This window comes from Saimiri boliviensis, chromosome 12, assembly GCF_048565385.1.
Source record: "Saimiri boliviensis isolate mSaiBol1 chromosome 12, mSaiBol1.pri, whole genome shotgun sequence".
NCBI classification, from domain to species: Eukaryota; Metazoa; Chordata; class Mammalia; order Primates; family Cebidae; genus Saimiri; species Saimiri boliviensis.
In genome coordinates this window covers 103457288-103478683 of record NC_133460.1, presented here as the reverse complement: position 1 = coordinate 103478683, position 21396 = coordinate 103457288, and the positions used below count along the sequence as shown (strand labels likewise).

The 21396-nt window shown below is 47.0% G+C and overlaps 1 protein-coding gene and 1 pseudogene across 4 annotated transcripts in view; one reads left to right on the top strand and one right to left on the bottom strand.

Moving 5' to 3' along the window:
* DENND10 (DENN domain containing 10) overlaps positions 1-20901 on the bottom strand; it is a 37102-nt gene extending 16201 nt beyond the window's left edge. For 2 of the 4 annotated variants that reach the window (XM_039465337.2, XM_039465338.2), the window contains exons 1-4: positions 20772-20901; positions 15885-16081; positions 11916-11995; positions 2787-2935 (exon numbers count right to left, since the gene is read on the bottom strand). In XM_039465337.2, coding sequence (XP_039321271.1) covers positions 2787-2935; positions 11916-11995; positions 15885-16081; positions 20772-20826 — 481 coding nt within the window. In that variant the 5' untranslated portion in view covers positions 20827-20901. Of the gene's footprint in view, positions 1-2786; positions 2936-11915; positions 11996-15884; positions 16082-20771 lie in introns of those variants that run through there. The other 2 variants (XM_039465336.2, XM_039465340.2) reach the window with 2 other exon arrangements.
* Positions 17349-17873, top strand: LOC120362545 (macrophage migration inhibitory factor pseudogene; annotated as a pseudogene).
* Positions 20902-21396: the final 495 nt, after the last annotated feature.

Here is a 21396-nt window from a genome sequence, read left to right as displayed (position 1 = left end):
GTAGAGATGGTGTTTTACCATGTTGGCCAGGCTGATCTCAAACTTCTAACCTTGTGATCTGCCCACCTCAGCCTCCCAAAGTGCTAGGATTACAGGGATAAGCCATAGTACCTGGCCTATAATTTTTTTTTTTTAATGCTTTAAGTTTATTAAGTTTATGATAATATGATTTTTTTTTTTTTTAGCTGGAGTTTCACTCTTGTTACCCAGGCTGGAGTGCAATGGCGCGATCTCGGCTCACCGCAACCTCTGCCTCCTGGGTTCAGGCAATTCTCCTGCCTCAGCCTCCTGAGTAGCTGGGATTACAGGCACACGCCACCATGCCCAGCTAATTTTTTGTATTTTTAGTAGAGACGGGGTTTCACCATGTTGACCAGGATGGTCTTGATCTCTTGACCTCGTGATCCACCCGCCTCGGCCTCCCAAAGTGCTGGGATTATAGGTGTGAGCCACCACGCCCGGTGATAATGTGATTTTTTAAACTTCAAAGAACTACCCACATAGTATATTGAATTATTTGGTATTAAAATATATCTGAGTTACATTCCCTGCCTGGTATGAAGCATACACACACTTTATTTGGTGGACAAGTGGATCTATCCTATGTCACCTCCCAGCACGTGTGCTCTGCCCCGAAAGAGACTCCATGGTGGATGCATAGAGGAAGCTAGACTCACAAAAAGGTAAAACAATTGATGTGAAGGGAATCAGTGTCTTTCTGTAACATTAAAATTTTATTATTTGAAAAAAAATGCCTGCCCAGGTGCAGAGTAGCTCATGTCTGTAATCCCAACACTTTGGGAGACCAAGGTGAGAGGATCACTTGAACCTAGGAGTTTGAGACCAGCCTGGACAACACAGGGAGACTCTATCTCTAAAAAAACATTTAAAAATTAGCTGGGGTTGGGCACAGTGCCTCATACCTGTAATCCCAGCACTTCAGGAGGCTGAAGCAGGCAGATCGCCTGAGGTCAGGAGTTTGGGTCCAGTGCAGCCAACATGGTGTAACCCCATCTCTACTAAAAATACAAAATTAGGCTGGGCGCAGTGTCCCACACCCGTAATTCCAGCACTTTGGGAGGCCAAGGCAGGTGGATCATCTGAGGTCGGGAATTGGAGACCAGCCTGGCCAGCATGGTGAAACCCGTCTCTACTAAAAATACAAAAATTAGCTAGGTGTGGTGGCAGGTGCCTGTAGTCCCAGCTACTGGGGAGGCTGAGGCATGAGAATCACTTGAACCCAGGAGGCAGGGATTGCAGTGAGCTGAGATTGTGCCACTGCACTCCAGCCCGGGTGACAGAGTGAGACTCTGTCTAAAAAAAAGTAGCTGGGCATGGTGACATGCACCTGTAGTCCCAGCCACTCGGGAGGACTTCTTGAGCCCAGGAGGTCGAGGGTGCAATGAGTCGTGATTGCACCACCACTGCACTTCAGCCTCAGTGACAGAGCAAGCCCCTGTCTCAAAAGGAAAAAAAAGTAAGTTTATTAACTCTCCCATTCCCCCAGTGTCATTACTTAAGTCCTTAAGTTAGTTAGCCTGACAAACACCTAACACCTCAACAGGGATGCTGAGAAAACACAAAGAACAGCGGAATCAAAAGCAAAGCCAGATGGGTGCTGTGGGAGGACGTGACAGAGGGCAGCCTCACCTTCAGAGTTCTCCTTGCCTCCTGCTCAGGAACCCTGAAGTCTGGGCCTTAGGCCTAGCCTATCTGCATTTTGGATTTTCCAGCTGAAACTTAAATTAGGAACTTGAGTTCAAGGCCTTAGGCTTTTCAGATGACAGAGATAACTGATAAGATCTAAGAAAAGAAAAACTATAGAATCTATGGAGACCTCAAGTCACAAAATTTAGCCTACCAGTGAGAAAACATTCTTAAAATAGCCAATAGAGGGGCCGGGCGCGGTGGCTCAAGCCTGTAATCCCAGCACTTTGGGAGGCCGAGGTGGGTGGATCACGAGGTCAAGAGATCGAGACCATCCTGGTCAACATGGTGAAACCCCGTCTCTACTAAAAATACTAAAAATTAGCTGGGCATGGTGGTGCGTGCCTGTAATCCCAGCTACTCAGGAGGCTGAGGCAGGAGAATTGCCTGAACCCAGGAGGCGGAGGTTGCGGTGAGCCGAGATCGCGCCATTGCACTCCAGCCTGGGTAACAAGAGCGAAACTCCGTCTCAAAAAAAAAAAAAAAAAAAAAAAAATAGCCAATAGAATATGGAAACAGGCCAGGCAAGGTGGCTCACGCCTGTTTTCCCAGCACTTTGGGAGGCCAAGGCGGGCAGATCACAGGGGATGAGTTCAAGATCAGCCTGGTAAAACCCCATCTCTACTAAACTTGGTAAAACCCCATCTCTACTAAAAATACAAAAATTAGCCGGCCACAGTGGCAAGCACCTATAATCCCAGCTACTCGGGAGGCTGACGCAGGAGAATCACTTGAACCCAGGAGGCAGAGGTTGCAGAAAGCCGAGATCATGTCACTTCACTCCAGCCTGGGCAACAAGAGCAAGACTCTGTCTCAAAAAAAAAAAAAAAAAAAAAGAATTCTAACTTAATAAGGAAATACAGGTGTTAAAGGTACCCTCTTATATACAAATATGATATGAAAAAATTTATGTAAACGAAAATGTATGAAAGGATTAGAATTATCTAGCAACTAGATAATTCCAATTAGACAATCATCTAATTATCTAATTATTCCATGAGGCACAATAGAATCTAAAGAGACTGTTCTTGCCTCAGGGATTTTTTTGTTGGGATGGGTTTTGTTTTTTCCCTTCTTACCTTTGATGGAGCCAGCCAGGTAGGCCTTTCGGGCATCGAAGTCCTTGCTAAGGAAAGAGCCATTTTCTTCACTCTGGCATATCCCCTTTGTGAGAACTGCAATATAACTCTCCATCATTTTAACTGGGCTCCCATGTTTCAGGTACATTCTGTAAGAAAGAACAACAAAGCGACTGTGCTTTTACTTGGCACAAATCATGTGGAGATATGCACCCAGGCCAGCATGGGTGCTTTCTAAAGAATCCAAAGCTGGGCCAAGCACGGTGGCTCACGCCTATAATCCCAGCACATTGGGAAGCCAAGGCAGGTGGATCACCTGAGGTTGGGAGTTTGAGACCAGCCTTACCAACATGGAGAAACCCTGGCCCTACTAAAAATACAAAATTAGCTGGGTGTGGTGATGCATGCCGGTAATCCCAGCTACTTGGGAGGCTGAGGCAGGAGAATGGCTTGAATCCGGGAGGTGGAGGTTGCAGTGACCTGAGATCGAGCCATTGCACTCCAGCCTGGGCAACAAAAGTGAAACTCCATCTCAACAAAAAAAAGAAAGAAAAAAAAGGATCCAAAGCCAACTTGCTACTGCCCTGCTGAATGCTTGACTCTTTTTTTATTTTTTGAGATAGAATCTCACTCTGTTGCCCAGGAGGCAGAGGTTGCAATGCGCCAAGATTGCACCACTGTACTCCAGCCTAGTCGACAGTGAGACTTTGTCAAGAAAAAAAAAAGAAAGAAAAAAGAAAAAGCTTCAAAGACCTTCAATTCTTCCGACTCAGCTCTCTCTTTACATCTGGGAACCCACTGTTGTTACTAAGGCAGGAGAATGAACTATGAGCTTCCTGGCATCCAGGACTCTCAAGAATGTTGTGTAGCCGGGCACGGTGGCTCAAGCCTGTAATCCCAGCACTTTGGGGGGCCAAGACGGGTGGATCATGAGGTCAAGAGATCGAGACCATCCTGGTCAACATGGTGAAACCCCGTCTCTACTAAAAATACAAAAATTAGCTGGGCACTGTGGCACGTGCCTGTAATCCCAGCTACTCAGGAGGTTGAGGCAGGAGAATTGCCTGAACCCAGGAGGCGGAGGTTGCAGTGAGCCGAGATCGCGCCATTGCACTCCAGCCTGGGTAACAAGAGTGAAACTCCATCTCAAAAAAAAAAAAAGAATGTTGTGCAGTTATATCCTGTGTCTTACATTCACAACTGGGGTTCTTAGTCATTCAACTCTGTTTTATTACTGAGATTTCATTTGACAAGAAAGGAGTTTTATGCATTGTTCACAGAGAAAGCAGTAATTAGTTGTAGCACACATACTTATTATTAGAGTTCCCAGAGGCAGCTATATTTAGATAATTAAGAAATCAAAACTCCTTTAGGTTTCTGGTGATAAATGCACATTAGACATTCATCATCAGGTTAAAGCTTCCAGATAATACTGATAGGAAACTGGCTGCATTTATAGCTCACATGTGGAATCCATCTCTTCCCCTTGAAATCTCTTCCTGTGAGCAACTGAAACTAAATTTTGCTTGAGAAATATCACTGGGTCTATTTGGGCCTTTCAGGAGCTGCTGGGATAGAAAATCAGGAAGAAAATAAAACATATTTAAGACAGATCACATTCTTCTGATTGTGGTTTTGTAAGAATAATTTAAAAATAAAATAAAATAAAATAAATAAAAAAGACAGATCACTTGAGGGCCAGGCATGGTGGCTCACGCCTGTAAATCCAGAACTTTGGGAGGCCGAGGAGGGCGATTACTTGAGGCCAGGAGTTCAAGACCAGCCCAACCAACATGGTGAAACTCCGTCTCTATTAAAAATATAAAAATTAGGCCGGGCGCGGTGGCTCAAGCCTGTAATCCCAGCACTTTGGGAGGCCGAGGCGGGTGGATCATGAGGTCGAGAGATCGAGACCATCCTGGTCAACATGGTGAAACCCCGTCTCTACTAAAAATACAAAAAAATTAGCTGGGCATGGTGGCGCATGCCTGTAATCCCAGCTACTCAGGAGGCTGAGGCAGGAGAATTGCCTGAACCCAGGAGGCAGAGGTTGCGGTGAGCCGAGATCGCGCCATTGCACTCCAGCCTGGGTAACAAGAGCCAAACTCCGTCTCAAAAAAAAAAAAAAAAAAAATACAAAAATTAGCCAGGCACGGTGGCTCACGCCTATAATCCTAGCACTTTGGGAGGCCGAGGTGGGTGGATCATCTGAGGTCAGGAGTTCAAGACCAGCCTGGCCATCATGGTGAAACCCTATCTTAAAAAAAATATATAAAAAAATTAGCTGGGTGTGATGGCTCGTGCCTGTAGTCCCAGCTACTCAGGAGGCTGAGGCAGGAGAATCGCTTGAACCCAGGAGGCAGAGGTTGCAGTTAGCCAAGATCATGCCACTGCATTCCAGCCTGGGCAACAGAGCGAGACTCCATCTCCGAAAAAAAAAAAAAAAAAAGATCACTCGAAAATTATATTTATCATAGACTAAGTGAAAAAAGCAAAAAAAAAAAAAAAAAAAAAGCAAGTGTTTTAACTGCTTACCAACTTTTATCAATTACCAGTGGTTTTTAAAAAATTATTTCAGGCCGGGCGCTGTGGCTCAAGCCTGTAATCCCAGCACTTTGGGAGGCCGAGGCGGGTGGATCATGAGGTCAAGAGACCGAGACCATCCTGTTCAACAAGGTGAAACCCCATCTCTACTAAAAATACAAAAAGTTAGCTGGGTATGGTGGTGTGTGCCTGTAATCCCAGCTACTCAGGAGGCTGAGACAGGAGAATTGCCTGAACCCAGGAGGCGGAGGTTGCAGTGAGCCGAGATCGCGCCATTGCACTCCAGCCTGGGTAACAAGAGTGAAACTCTGTCTCAAAAAAAAAAAAATTATTTCAATCCACAATTTGAGAGAAAAAAGTGGAGAGCAATGAATGTGAAAAGCTTTCACAAATGTAAAATACATTCAAACCCAGGAACTCACACACAGGATCACACAGGGAGAAAACTTCTCTGATAGGATATAAAGGAGGCCACAGGAGTTGTGTGGGGTGGGGGTCAGGAGGTAGAACTGGAGTCTGGGAACAGGAGGAGGAGGGAGCTTAGTTTACACTGCATATCCTCCTAATTTCTAAATGTGCTTTATTATCACCACCAACAAAAAATCAAAATGCCATTAACATTCTAAAACAGAGGCTGAGTACTGTGGCTCACACCTATAATCCCAGCACTCTGGGGGCCAAGGCAGGAGGCTCACTTAAGGCCAGGAGTTCGAGACCAGCCTGACCAACGTGGTGAAACCCTGTCTCTACTAAAAATATAAAAATTAGCCAGGTGTGGTGGTATGCGCCTGTAATTCCAGTTATTTGGAAGGCTGAGGCACAAGAACCGCTTAAACCCAGGAGGTGGAGGTTGCAGTGAGCCAAGATGGCCCACTGCGCTCCAGCCTGGGTGACAGAGTGAGACTCTGCCTCAAAAATAATAATAAAATAGAAATAATACACAGTAATAGAGAAAAGAAACATAAGGTTGGTAGGATAAGATGACTTCCTACATGATACCCCTGGGCCAGGAGAGATAAAACAGAGGGGGAAATCCCCCCAAAACCACTCCACAGGAAAAGCCCACAGTGCAACCCAGAGGACCCTGTTCAGACAGACATCCATAGGCTGCCACACCTGGCCTGGACAGCTGACTTCAAGTGTGCATGGAAACTCTGGTTCTCCAGCAGGGCCACAGCTGCAAGCGACTAAAGCCTGACGGGGACCACGGCAGTTAACCTGCAGCCACACCAGGAATAAGGTTTTTTCCTGCGGGCTTCCACTGCCGCTGTGAGCAGCATGCTGTGTGTGGAAGGCACGCCTGCCTGCTCCTCTCACCAGAAATGGAAGGGGGCAACTCCACATCAACCTCACTGTCATGAAAAACTGTTTGCCATACGGAGGCTCACGTCTGTAATCCAAGCACTTTGGAGGCCAGGGCAGGCGGATCACCTGAGGTCGGGAGTTCAAGACCAGCCTGACCAACATGGTGAAACCCTGTCTTCAAAAAAAAAAGAAAGAAAAAAAAAAGAAAAACTGTGTGCCTTTGTGTGTGCATGTACACGCAGACTTGTGTGTGTGTACAAATACTGGGTGAGCATAGTGCTGCAGTAACGCACAGGAAGCAGAGGAGGTGGCTGGCAGTTAGCTCTGAGCCCTCACTTCTCTTGCACTGTGATGGGAGAGGAAATCCAGAAAACTATGATGCCATGCACCGCAGAAGCTGAGAAACCCTCTGGGCCTCTTTCTGGGAAGGAAATGGGGTCTGAAGCAACCTTGTCTGTTGGACTCCAGAATATTTCCCAGTGAATTCAGTTGAGCAACATACCCCTGACTCAACCAAATGAAATGAGAGTCCCATGTTTTTTTTTTTTTTTTTTTTGAGACGGAGTTTCGCTCTTGTTGCCCAGGCTGGAGTGCAATGGCGCGATCTCGGCTCACCGCAACCTCCGCCTCCTGGGTTCAAGCAATTCTCCCGCCTCAGCCTCCTGAGTAGCTGGGATTACAGGCACGCGCCACCATGCGCAGCTAATTTTTTGTATTTTTAGTAGAGACGGGGTTTCACCATGTTGACCAGGATGGTCTCGATCTCTCAACCTCGTGATCCACCCGCCTCGGCCTCCCAAAGTGCTGGGATTACAGGCTTGAGCCACCGCGCCCGGCGAGAGTCCCATGTTTGTAAAAAAAAATACCTCTGCGGTATTTTTAGTTTATGGCTTCTGGATAGCATCTCTTCTGGCAATCATAATCTCCCTTTGTGTAAGTGCCACATTAACAGACAACTGTTTATCCACAGTGAGACATTCACCTGGAATTTCTTATGAGAGTAGGAAGCTTTTTCATTCTGGCTGGCTGCAAAAATGGTGAAATCTCATTTAGCCAAAATATAATCTAAGTGAAACCCTTAGGTAATGAGAAGATACTCTTACTCTAGAGTTTTTTTCTCTCTCTCCCTTTTTCTTTTCTTTTTTTTTTTTTTTTTTTTTTTTGGTGTGTATATACATTCATGCACAAAAAGAGCCAAAAGGGAACCACTTACTGAGTTTATGAAACAAAAACAATTCCTTTCACCAGCAGTGCCCCCAAAAATGTATGTATTAGGCAAAAGCCTGAGGCCTGAGGGCTGAGAGTAGCATGATAATACCTAGAATTATAATTCTATCTAGTAACAACTTTTTTTTTTTTTGAGATGAAGTCTCACTCTGTCACCCAGGCTGGAGTGCAGTGGCGTGATCTCACTGCAACCTGCAACCTCCGCCTCCCAGGTTCAAGCAATTCTCCTGCCTCAGCCTTCCATGTAGCTGGGGCTGTAGGCGTGCTCCACCACGCCCAGCTAATTTTTGTATTTTTAGTAGAGATGGGATTTCACCACATTGGCCAGGATAGTCTTGATCTCTTGACCTCATGATCCACCCGCCTCGGCCTCCCAAAGTGCTGGGATTACAGGCTTGAGCCATCGCACCCAGCAACAGTATTTTTATTTTGAAGGACCAGGTGCAGTGGCTCACATTTGTAATCCCAGCACTCTGAAAAACCAACAGAGGTCACTTGACTCCAGGAGTTCAAGACGAACCTGAGCAACATAGTAAGACCACGTCTTTACAAAATATATATATATGTGTATATATATATATATTTTTTTTTTTTGAGACGGAGTTTCGCTCTTGTCACCCAGGCTGGAGTGCAATGGCGCCATCTCGGCTCACCGCAACCTCCGCCTCCTGGGTTCAGGCAATTCTCCTGCCTCAGCCTCCTGAGTAGCTGGGATTACAGGCACGTGCCACCATGCCCAGCTAATTTTTTGTATTTTTAGTAGAGACGGGGGTTTCACCATGTTGACCAGGATGGTCTCGATCTCTCGACCTTGTGATCCACCCGCCTCGGCCTCCCAAAGTGCTGGGATTATAGGCTTGAGCCACCGCGCCCGGCCTATATGTATATATTTTTTAATTAGCCAGGAGCAATGGCAAGCACCTGTAGTCCTACCTACTTGGGAGGTCGAGGTGAGAGAATTTCTTCTGCCTAGGAGTTCAAGGTTACAATGAACTATGATCACGACACTGCACTCCAGGCTAGGCAAAAGAACAAGACCCTGTCTCTAGAAAAAAACAAAAACAAAAACAAAATCACAGTTAAAGCCCTGCAAGCCTGGGCGTGGTGGCTCACACCTGTAATCCCAGCACTTTGGGAGGCTGAGGCAAGGGATCCCTTGAGGTCAGGAATTCAAGACCAGCCTGGCCAACATGAGGAGACTCCGTCTCTACTAAAAATACAAAAATTAGCCGGGCGCCGTGGCTCAAGCCTGTAATCCCAGCACTTTGGGAGGCAGAGGCGGGTGGATCACGAGGTCAAGAGATCGAGACCATCCTGGTCAACATGGTGAAACCCCATCTCTACTAAAAATACAAAAAATTAGCTGGGCGTGGTGGCGCGTGCCTGTAATCCCAGCTACTCAGGAGGCTAAGGCAGGAGAATTGCCTGAACCCCGGAGGCGGAGGTTGCGGTGAGCCGAGATTGCGCCATTGCACTCCAGCCTTAGAAACAAGAGCGAAACTCTGTCTCAAAAAAAAAAAAAAAAAAATACAAAAATTAGCCAGGGGTGGTAGCACAAGCCTGTAATCTCAGCTACTTGGGAGGGTGAGGCAGGAGAATTGCTTGAACCTGGGAGGCGGTGGTTGCAGTGAGCAGAGATCGCCCCACTAAAACCCTGCCAAAGCCTTCATCATTAAGAAAGAGCTTTCCTGAGCAGGATGTCTCTAGAAGAAAAAAAAGAAAATGTAAAATAAAAGAAAAGAGGCTGGGCGCGGTGGCTCAAGCCTGTAATCCCAGCACTTTGGGAGGCGGAGGCGGGTGGATCACGAGGTCAAGAGATCGAGACCATCCTGGTCAACATGGTGAAACCCCATCTCTACTAAAAATACAAAAAATTAGCTGGGCGTGGTGGCGCGTGCCTGTAATCCCAGCTACTCAGGAGGCTAAGGCAGGAGAATTGCCTGAACCCCGGAGGCGGAGGTTGCGGTGAGCCGAGATTGCGCCATTGCACTCCAGCCTTAGAAACAAGAGCGAAACTCTGTCTCAAAAAAAAAAAAAAAAAAAATACAAAAATTAGCCAGGGGTGGTAGCACAAGCCTGTAATCTCAGCTACTTGGGAGGGTGAGGCAGGAGAATTGCTTGAACCTGGGAGGCGGTGGTTGCAGTGAGCAGAGATCGCCCCACTAAAACCCTGCCAAAGCCTTCATCATTAAGAAAGAGCTTTCCTGAGCAGGATGTCTCTAGAAGAAAAAAAAGAAAATGTAAAATAAAAGAAAAGAGGCTGGGCGCGGTGGCTCAAGCCTGTAATCCCAGCACTTTGGGAGGCCGAGGCGGGTAGATCACGAGGTTGAGAGATCGAGACCATCCTGGTCAACATGGTGAAACCCCATCTCTACTAAAAATACAAAAAACTAGCTGGGCATGGTGGCGCGTGCCTGTAATCCCAGCTACTCAGGAGGCTGAGGCAGGAGAATTGCCTGAACCCAGGAGGCGGAGGTTGCGGTGAGCCGAGATCGCGCCATTGCACTCCAGCCTGGTAACAAGAGCGAAACTCCGTCTCAAAAAAAAAAAAGAAAAGAAAAAAGGTAGAGCTAATATCTTTAACATATAAAGAAGAGTTTCATCACGCCTATAATCCCAGCACTTTGGGAGGCCAACATGGGCAGATTGCTTGAGCTCAGAAGTTTGAGAACAGCCTGGGCACATAATGAAACCCTGTCACTACAAAAAATACAAAAATACAAAAAATTAGCTAGGCATGGGGGTGCGTGCCTGCAGTCCTTGCTACATGGGAGGCTGAGCTGGGAGGATCACCTGAGTCCTGGGAGGTCGAGACTGCAGTTTGCCATGATGAAGCCACTGCACTCCAGCCTGAGGAACAGAGTGAGACCCTGTCTCAAAAAAAAAAGAAAAGAGCCGGGCACGGTGGCTCAAGCCTGTAATCCCAGCACTTTGGGAGGCCGAGGCGGGTGGATCACGAGATCGAGAGATCGAGACCATCCTGGTCAACATAGCGAAACCCCGTCTCTACTAAAAATACAAAAAATCAGCTGGGCATGGTGGCGCGTGCCTGTAATCCCAGCTACTCAGGAGGCTGCGGCAGGAGAATTGCCTGAACCCAGGAGGCGGAGGTTGCGGTGAGCCGAGATCGCGCCATTGCACTCCAGCCTGGGTAACAAGAGCGAAACTCCGTCTCAAAAAAAAAAAAAAGAAAAGAAAAGAAAAAACATTCTGGTATATTTTAGATAAATTTTTCAACAACAGGGATGAAACTAAAAGAGTCTACCGGAATCATGACTAACCAATTAACGAGAATTCCCGCCGGGCGCGGTGGCTCAAGCCTGTAATCCCAGCACTTTGGGAGGCCCAGAAGGGCGGATCACAAGGTCAAGAGATCGAGACCATCCTGGTCAACATGGTGAAACCCCGTCTCTACTAAAAATACAAAAAATTAGCTGGGCATGGTGGCGCGTGCCTGTAATCCCAGCTACTCAGGAGGCTGAGGCAGGAGAATTGCCTGAACCCAGGTGGCGGAGGTTGCGGTGTGCCAAGATCGCGCCATTGCACTCCAGCCTGGGTAACAAGAGCGAAACTCCGTCTCAAAAAAAAAAAAAAAAAGAGAATTCCCTAGCTTCTCACCATTCCAGCTAAGAAATGTGTTCTTGTGCTTCAGCATAATTATTTCCCCAACATGATTGCCACACACAGACCTTGACACATGTGAACCAGTTTACTGAGTCATAAGTCACTTAACTTATCCAACCTACTAAGGAAATTCTAGACTGGAAGTGAACAGAAGTAACACACCAAAAGTAGGAAGTGACTCAAAACACCCAGGAACTACAATAGCTACAGAAACTGCTGCTTCTCTTCCCCTAGATCATTACCCAAATAAGACGAGAAATATCAAAAAAGCAAAACAGAAAGGCCCTCTTTACAGCCTGTGAAGGGCTACTAAGGATTGTGTTGGAGACACAAGGCTGAATTTGGCTTTCTCAGTGTAGAAATCTGCTATGTAACTACGGTAAGATCTTCATTTTGTTTATTAGCATTTAATACAATTTTTATACAGACCTACACAATATCCTAGTGAAGGCAGCATACTTCTCTGGGTTAAAATCTTTGGCAGTCAGAACAATAGAAAAATGAGTCACCTGTTCAAAAGAAACAACAACAAAAAATCCTTTTTAAAGAAACTTCAGCAGAATTAATTTTTATTACTATATTCTAACAAACCTTTTGTACAAGACATAACAGTATTAAAAGGAAAAGATCAAAATGTAACAAGTCCTCACTTGCTTCTTTAAACTTTTGCATGTGCACATATATTACATATACATATATATTTAATTTCCTACATAAGCATGCAATACTTACAGAAAAAATTTTTTCAGAAATCAAAAATACTTCACTCAAATATAAATGTACATTTCTACTTAAGGTCCCGTAATCTCATCAAAGTAGAATAAAGAAGTGCTTACTTCTTTCTAATTTCTAAATTGGTAAGTGCAGACTTACCAATTTAGCAATTGCTTATCTTTTCTCACCCATACTTTTTCACTAATTTACCTTTTTTTTCTTTTTTTTTTTTGAGTTGAGGGTTTCACTACGTGGCCTAAGCTGGACTTAAACTCCTGGACTCAAGAGATCCCCCTGCCTCAGCCTCTCAAGTAGCTGAAACTACAGGCACGCACCATCACACCCTTATTTTACTTATTTTTATTAATACATAATAGATATACATATTTTTCTGGTATATCTCTTCTTTTTCTTTTCTTTTTTCTTTTTTTTTTTTTTTTTGGAGACAGTCTTGCTCTGTCACCCAGGCCAGAGTACAGTGGTGTGAGCTCAGGTCACTGTAACCTCTGCCTCCCAGGTTCAAGTGATTCTCATGCCTCAGCCTCCCAAGCTCCCAAGTAGCTGGGATTACAGACGCCCCACCATGGCCAGCTAATTTTTTGTATTTTCAGTAGAGACAGTGTTTCACTCTGTTGGCCAGGCTAGTCTCAAACCCCCGGCCTCAAATAATCCACCCACCTCAGCATCCCAAAGTGCTGAGATTACAGGCATGAGCCACCACACCCAGCATATTTATCTTTTCTTTTCTTTCCTTTTTTTTTAAGATGGGGTTTCACCATGATGGCCAGGCTGGTCTTGAACTCCTGAACTCAGGTGATCCACCCACCTTGGCCTCCCAAAGTGCTAGATTACAGGCATGAGCCACCGCGCCCGGCCAGTTGATTATTCTTAACCATAGTCACCTATCGCTAGCAACTGGTCTTCATTATCTAAGGATGGAAAATAACAAAACATATCTCAGTAACAATCATACAGCTCCTGAACTAATTCTCTAAAGAGTGTGGTAAGCTAAAAAGTACTATTATAAGAAGCTTCAGACAGGCAGGTCATGCCTGTAATCCCAGCACTTTGGGAGGCTGAGGCAGGTGAATCATGAGGTCAGGAGTTCAAGACCAGCCTAGCCAAGATGGTGAAACCCTGTCTCTACTAAAAATACAAAAATTAGCCAGGCGTGGTGACACATACCTGTAATCCCAGCTACTCAGGAGGCTGAGGCAGAGAATCGCTTGAACCCAGGAGGCAGAGGTTGCAGTGAGCTGAGATTGCAACTCTGCACTCAAGCCTGGGCAAAAGAGCGAGACTCTGTCTGGGCGGAGGGGAGGGGAAAAGAAGCTTCATTTACTTATATGCTTCTATTATTATAAGTTTCTGATAATCATATATCTAATATTTCCACCAATGAGACAAAATTCAGAATTTTATAAATACAAAATTTTGAAGAGATACATTTAAAATAAAGAGTAGCCAGGAATGGTGGCACATGCCTGTAGTCCCAGCTACTTGGAAGGCTGAGGCACAAGAATCACTCGAACCTCAGGGGCGAAGGTTGCAGTGAGCCGAGATCTTGCCCCTGCACGCCAGCCTGGGCGACAAGAGCAAAACTCCATCAAAAAAAACAAAACTTATCAAGCAACAAACCAAAGATTTCCTTACATATTGAAAGCTATCCTTGGCCAGGTGCAGTGGCTCATGCCTTTAGGCTGAGTACCTTTAGTACTGCCAGCACTTTAGGAGGCAAAGACAGGAGGATCGCTTGAACCCAGGAGTTCAAGACCAGCCAGGGCCACAGAGTAAGACCTTGCCTCTACGAAAAATTTAAAAACTAGCAGGGGACAGTGGTACACGCCTGTGCTCCCAGTTACTCAGGGAGCTGAAGTGGGAGGACCACTTGGGTCCAGGAGATTAAGGCTGCAGTGAGACATGATTGCACCACTGCACTCCAGCCTGAGTGACAAAGTGAGACTCTGAATCAAAAAAAAAAAAAAAAAAATTAAAAATGGAAGTTAAGCCGGGCGCAGTGGCTCAAGCCTGTAATCCGAGCACTCTGGGAGGCCGAGGCAAGTGGATCACGAGGTCAAGAGATCCAGACCAACCTGGTCAACATGGTGAAACCCCGTCTCTACTAAAAATACAAAAAATTAGCTGGGCATGGTGGCACGTGCCTGTAATCCCAGCTACTCAGGAGGCTGAGGCAGGAGAGTTGCCTGAACCCAGGAGGCAGAGGTTGTGGTGAGCCGAGATCGTGCCATTGCACTCCAGCCTGGGTAACAAGAGAGAAACTCCGTCTCAAAAAAAAAAAAAAAAGCCGGGCGCGGTGGCTCAAGCCTGTAATCCCAGCACTTTGGGAGGCCGAGGCGGGTGGATCACAAGGTCGAGAGATCGAGACCATCCTGTTCAACATGGTGAAACCCCGTCTCTACTAAAAATACAAAAAATTAGCTGGGCATGATGGTGCGTGCCTGTAATCCCAGCTACTCAGGAGGCTGAGGCAGGAGAATTGCCTGAGCCCAGGAGGCAGAGGTTGCGGTGAGCCGAGATCGCGCCATTGCACTCCAGCCTGGGTAACAAGAGCGAAACTCCGTCTCGGAAAAAAAAAAAAATTGAAGTTAAAATAAAAAAGAATCCTATTTTATTGCAAATTTATATTTTGTAACTATGAATCTGTTTTGTCTTAAGCCTTCTACAGTTTCTAAATTGTTACCTTCCTGCTCTTTTAAATGTAATTTCTTAAATTTAAGCTGGTATTCTAGTCAGGCTTCACACAGTCCCATTAGTGGCTATAAATTAGCCCTAAAATGGGAAAAAATGTCTATCTGGGTACATGCCACTTTGTTCAAATATTCTATTCTTTGAAAAAAACTGCTGGTTGCTTGGGATTAGGAAAGGCCACGATTACCACATCCTAGTCTTCCACATGTCACACTGATACTGTTCATATCAAACAACACACCAAGAAGTCTACTTAATACATGAATTTCCTTAATCTTTCTAAATTCTCAATAGATCCTGGCTGGGCACATCACCTGAGGTCAAGAGTTCAAGACCAGTCTGGCCAACATGGTGAAACCCTGTCTCTACTAAAAATACAAAAAATTAGCTGGGCATGGTGGCGCGTGCCTGTAATCCCAGCTACTCAGGAGGCTGAGGCAGGAGAATTGCCTGAACCCAGGAGGCGGAGGTTGCGGTGAGCCGAGATCGCGCCATTGCACTCCAGCCTGGGCAACAAGAGCAAAACTCCGTCTCAAAAAAAAAAAAAAAAAAAAAAAATTTTAAAAAAATAGCAAGGCATGGCAGCAGGCACCTGTTACCCCAGCTACTCAGGAGGCTGAGGCAGGAGAATCACTTGAACCTGGGAGGCCAAAGTTGCAGTGAGCCAAGATTGCGCCATTGCACTCAAACCTGAGCAACAGAGCAAAACTCTATCTCAAAAATCAAAAAAAAAAAAAAGGGAAGAGACCACATATTGCACTGCTCACCACTATATCAACCACAGGGTCTGTCATATACTAGACGACAATAAATATTTATAGAATGAATGAGAGTAAAGTGTGAATACTCCCAATGAAAATAGTATTTAATATTTTCAAAAGTATACTGTGAATAAGGTCTAAAGCTAAGGGTTATTAGAATAATCTTACATCACTTTAAATATTTTGGGGTTTTTTAACCTTCATGCAATCATACCTTTTTCAAAACAGAAGAATCTGGAACTTCAATTGTTGTGATATAAAACCATGTTCTTCTGTACTGACCAAAGACAAAGGGATGGAGAAGTTTGTTTTCATCTGTAAGGCAGCATTTCCTCAGCAGCAGGCTCCTTAATGTGGCTGTCGTGGAAGGATAACACCACACCCACAGAACTTCTCCATTTGTGTCCTTTTCTACGGTGGAAAGATGGTCACTGTGAGAATGTCAAACAGTAGCAAGGAAGTGAATTGATTGGTTACTCAGAAGCACTTAGCGGAATCAGTTTTAACACCCCATTTTACAAAGCAACTCAGAGTACTTGAGACCCCAAATTCCCACCTATCACTACTGCTCAAATTATCTGGCTCTCATGATCCAGAATTATAGGCCACCTGAGTAAAAAACTTTATTTTTCTTGAGACGGAGTCTCACTCTGTCGTCCAGGCTGGAGTGCAGTGGCGCCATCTTGGCTCGTCACAACCTCTGCCTCCCAGGTTCAAGTGATTCTCCTGTCTCAGCCTCCCGAGGAGCTGTGATTACAGACACGTCACCACACCCAGCTATTTTTCGTATTTTTTTTTCAGTAGAGACGGGTGTCTCTCTGTTGGCCAGGCTGGTCTCCAACTCCTGACCTCATTATTCACACGCCTCAGCCTCTCAAAGTGCTAGAATTACAGGCGTGAGCCACCACACCCAGCGTAAAAAGCTTTTATAACAAACCATGAATGAAAATTCAGCCTCAGAGATAGGGCAGAGTTCCTCCCTATCTCCTCCCACACAAATGCCTATAAACTAAAGTTACATTAAGTTTTTATCTATTTGGAATAATTCTTTTTTTTTTTTTTTTTTCTTTTTTGAGGTGGAATCTTGTTCTGTCACCCAGGCTGGAGCGCACTGGCACAATTTTGGCTCACTACATGCTCCACCTCCCAGGCTCAAGCGATTCCCCTGCCTCGGCCTCCTGAGTAGCTGGGATTACAGGCACCCACCACCATGTCCGGCTAATTTTTGTGTGTTTTTTTTTATTTTTTATTTTTTTGAGACAGTTTTGCTCTTGTTACCCAGGCTGGAGTGCAATGGCGCGATCTCGGCTCACCGCAACCTCTGCCTCCTGGATTCAGGCAATTCTCCTGCCTCAGCCTCCTGAGTAGCTGATATTACAGGCACACACCACCATACCCAGCTAATTTTTTGGATTTTTAGTAGAGACGGTGTTTCACCATGTTGATCAGGATGGTCTCGATCTCTTGACCTCGTGATCCACCCACCTTGGCCTACCAAAGTGCTGGGATTACAGGCTTGAGCCACTGCGCCCGGCCTAATTTTTGTATTTTTAGTGGAGATGGGGTTTCACCATGTTGGCCAGGCTGGTCTTAAAATTCCTGACCTCAAGTGATCCGCCCTGCCTCAGCCTCCCAAAGTGCTGGGTGGAATAATTCTTAATAAATACATAGATGTCTCTGCGCGGATCTCCTGGTCCCTCTGCCATCATGTCGATGTTCATTGTGAACACCAACGTGCCCCGGGCCTCTGTGCCGGACGGGTTCCTCTCCGAGCTCACCCAACAGCTGGCGCAGGCCACCGGCAAGCCGCCCCAGTACATCGCGGTGCACATGGTCCCGGACCAGCTCATGACCTTCGGGGGCTCCAGCAAGGCCTGCGCGCTCTGCAGCCTGCACAGCATCGGCAAGACTGGCGGCGCGCAGAACCTCTCCTACAGCAAGTCGCTGTGTGGCCTGCTGGCCGAGCGCCTGCGCATCAGCCCGGACAGGGTCGACATCAATTATTAGGACATGAAGGAGGCAAACGTGGGCTGGAACAACTCCACCTTCGCCTGAGAGCCGCGCCCAGCCTCTCCCAGCTGTCTGCAGTGGCCCGACCCAGGAATCCTCCTCACCCTGTATTCTAGGCCCGCCCCCCTCCACCTTCTGGTAGGGAGAAATAAACGGTTTAGAGAAATAAATAAATAAATAAATACATAGAAAAGGTTCGTCAAAAACAAAACTAGAGATGAAAAAAATGGTGAAATCTTTCAAACCATGTTGCATACCAATTGCATGAATTTCATATTTAAAATTTTTTAGGCCAAGCATAATGGCTCATGCCTGTAAACCCTAACACTTTGGGAAGACAAGAGGATCGCCTGAGGCCAAAAGTTCCAGACCAACCTGGGCAACATAGTGAGACTGCATCTTTAAAAAAAAAAAAAAAAAAAAAAAAAATTAAAAATTAGCTGGGCATGGTGGTATGTGCTGTGGTCCCAGCTACTTAGGAAGCTAAGGTGGAAGGATCACTTGAGCCCAGTATTTAAAGGTAGTCGTGAGCTACACACCACTGCACCCCAGCCTAGGCAACAGAGACTAAAACTCTAAAAACTATCTCTAAAAACTATAAATAAAAATTGTTGCCGTGTGCGGTGGCTCAAGCCTGTAATCCCAGCACTTTGGGAGGCCGAGGCGGGTAGATCACGAGGTCAAGAGATCGAGACCATCCTGGTCAACATGGTGAAACCCCGTCTCTATTAAAAATACAAAACATTATCTGGGCATAGTGGTGCGTGCCTGTAATCCCAGCTACTCAGGAGGCTGAGGCAGGAGAGTTGCCTGAACTCAGGAGGCGGAGGTTGCGGTGAGCCGAGATCGCGCCATTGCACTCCAGCCTGGGTAACAAGAGCGAAACTCCGTCTCAAAAAAAAAAAAAAAAAAAAAAAAAAAAAATTGCTATTGAAAACAGAACTACCCAGGAGGCTGAGGCAGAAGAATTGCCTGAACCCAGGAGGCGGAGGTTGCGGTGAGCCGAGATCGCGCCATTGCACTCCAGCCTGGGTAACAAGAGCAAAACTCCGTCTCAAAAAAAAAAAAAAAAAGAAAACAGAACTACCATTCCACCTAGTAATCCCACTACTGGGTATCTTCTAAAAGGAAAAGAAATCATTACATTAAAAAAGACACCCACGATCCTTTTTTTTTTCTTTAGAGAAAAGGTCTTACTCTGTCACCCAGGCTGCAGTGCTCACTGCAACTTCCACCTCCCGGGTTTAAGTGATTCTCCTGCCTCAGCCTCTGGAGTAGCTGAGATTACAGGCGTGCACCACCACACCCAGCTAGTTTTTTGCCTTTTTTGGTGGAGACACGGTTTCACTCTATTGGTCAGGCAGATCTCAAACTCCTAAAGTACTGAGATTACAGGTGTGAGCCACCACACCTGGCCTCTTTTCTTTTTTTTGAGATGGGGGGGTCTCACTCTGTCACCCAGACTAGACTACAGTGGCATGATCTTGGTTCACTGCAACCTCTGCCCCTCTGAAATCAAGCAATCCTCCCACCTATGCCACCAAACCCAGCTAATTTTTATATTTTGCAGAGATATAGTGGTTTGCAGTACGTTGCCCAGGCTGGCTGCAAACTCCTTTGAAATGCATGTTAATGTGAATAATAAAAAACCTTCTGAGTTCAGAATATGATCATATGTCATCTTTTTCTTTGCTATTAGTAGTAGATAAAGACAGTTTACCTTAGCCTTAATACAAAAGTACCTTCTGGAGACACTAAATTACTTAGGTATTGCTTTGAAGCAGTTTGAAAATCACATTAGAAATAAACACATAATCCGCCTGGACAACACGTTGGTATCCCATCTACACAAAAAAATACAAAAATTATCCGGGTGGTGGTGCACGCCTTTGGTCCCAGCTACTTGGAGGCCAAGACAGGAGGATAGTTTGAGCCTAGGAGATGGCGGCTGTGATTGTGCTGCTGCACTCCAGCCTGGATAGAGCGAGACCTTGTCTAAAAAATTGAAAAAGAAATGAATACGGTAAAACATTCCCACAAAAACGTACTGCCTTAAGGCACTGAAAAATAATCAGCTCTTTCTTCAGTTTTGCTAAGCCTCAGCAATGTTATTGTGCACTTGGAGAATAGAAAGTGTTTATGGGTATGCAAAAATCTCAGGGAAATAAAACTTTTTTGAAGGGAACGAATGGGTTCCACCCCCTAAACACTGCACAAGGCTGCCCAAAAATCCCAACGTGAAATTTTTTAACTATGGAGAGATAATTACATTCCTCAGAGCTAATGGAGATTCCGACGCACGATTATGTAGAGACTCCTGCTTTATGCACAAGCTCGATCACATGATGCGGGAGCTCTACCCTGGTGGGGACTGGGGGATCCGGGCTACACTTCGAACTTCCCCCTGCCTCCCCCCTCCCCGCCCCTCCTCTGTACTGCCTATGGTGTGTCCGTGACCAATGACAGCCCGGGCCTCCATTTGCTCCTCCGTAAAGCGGGCGTCAGTCGTTTCCCACGGCCCCTGGGTCCTTGGTGAGAGCTAAAAGGAGACAATGTGTGTACAACGCGCAGCACCCGGCCCAGCAGTCTCCAGCCGCCCGGTCCCACGAAGGGGGACGCCCGGGTGAGCAGTCACGGTTGGCTCCGAGACAACCGCCCGCGCCCGGCTCTGGGGAACCAGGCCCTGCCTCCTGCCCGCCGCGCCGCGCCGCTCGCCGGCAGCTCCCGCCCGGCCCGGCCCAGCCCGCACATCTCCCCTTGCAACCACCCCTGTCTGGGCGCGCAAGACGTCCCGGCTCAGCCTAGCAAACCCGGGCGTGCAGGGGAAGCTCCACCCCGCGATCTGGGAGGTCCCGGGCTCCCTGGAGCCGAGCTGGCCTCCCAGGCGGCCGCGGGCGGGCGAGGGCGGCGGGCCGGGTCCCTGAGCCAAGGAGGCCGGGCCCCGCAGCCCCCAGTCCAGGCCCAACATGGAACCGGCCGCGCCCTCCATGTTGGTCCTCTTGGGACCGCGGGAGCAGGGGCTGCTCCGGGCCAAGGTGGTGCAGAGACGGAACCCGGGTGAGTTTTTCAGGCAGGGCGTCTACGTCCTCACCGATCAGCCCGACTCCAAGCATCAGTTGAGTGTCCGCCGCTTCGGCCGCAGCCATCTTCCGCCGCTGCAGCACGCAGCACTGACTGCTACTGCAGTACCCGCCTTGCACCCCGGCCGCGCCCCGCCCGCCGTAAGGCCCGTCTCTAGCCCCGCCCCATCTCAGGCCCCGCCTCCCGCCGTAGGACCCGCCTCCCTCCCGGGCCCAAGACAGACCCCGCCTCCCTCCGTAGGACCCGCCCCTTCCCGCCGAGCCCCATCACAGGACCACCACCCACCGTCGGCCCCGCCCCACCCGCAGGCCCACCCATTCCAGCCCCAGTCCTGCCTGCGGGACAAGCTTGGTGCAGCTCCACTAGTCTTCTGCCCTTGGCCCTTAGCCCTTGGAAACCTCCCTGAGTCTCTGCAGCCACCCTCAATTGCTCAAATCCAGCTCTTCATCCTTATTCTCCTCAATCCACTCCAATCTTTCTTCCCGTCTTAGGCTTTCCTTGTTCTACCTCTGCCATCTGGTCAGGCTCAAAAGAACAGGTCACTTTGTTCCTAAAAAGAGGCATCCCGAGGATGGGGGGTCTCCATCCATTCCTTCATCCAGTCATCCCCAAAACAAAAACCATTGAGGACCTAA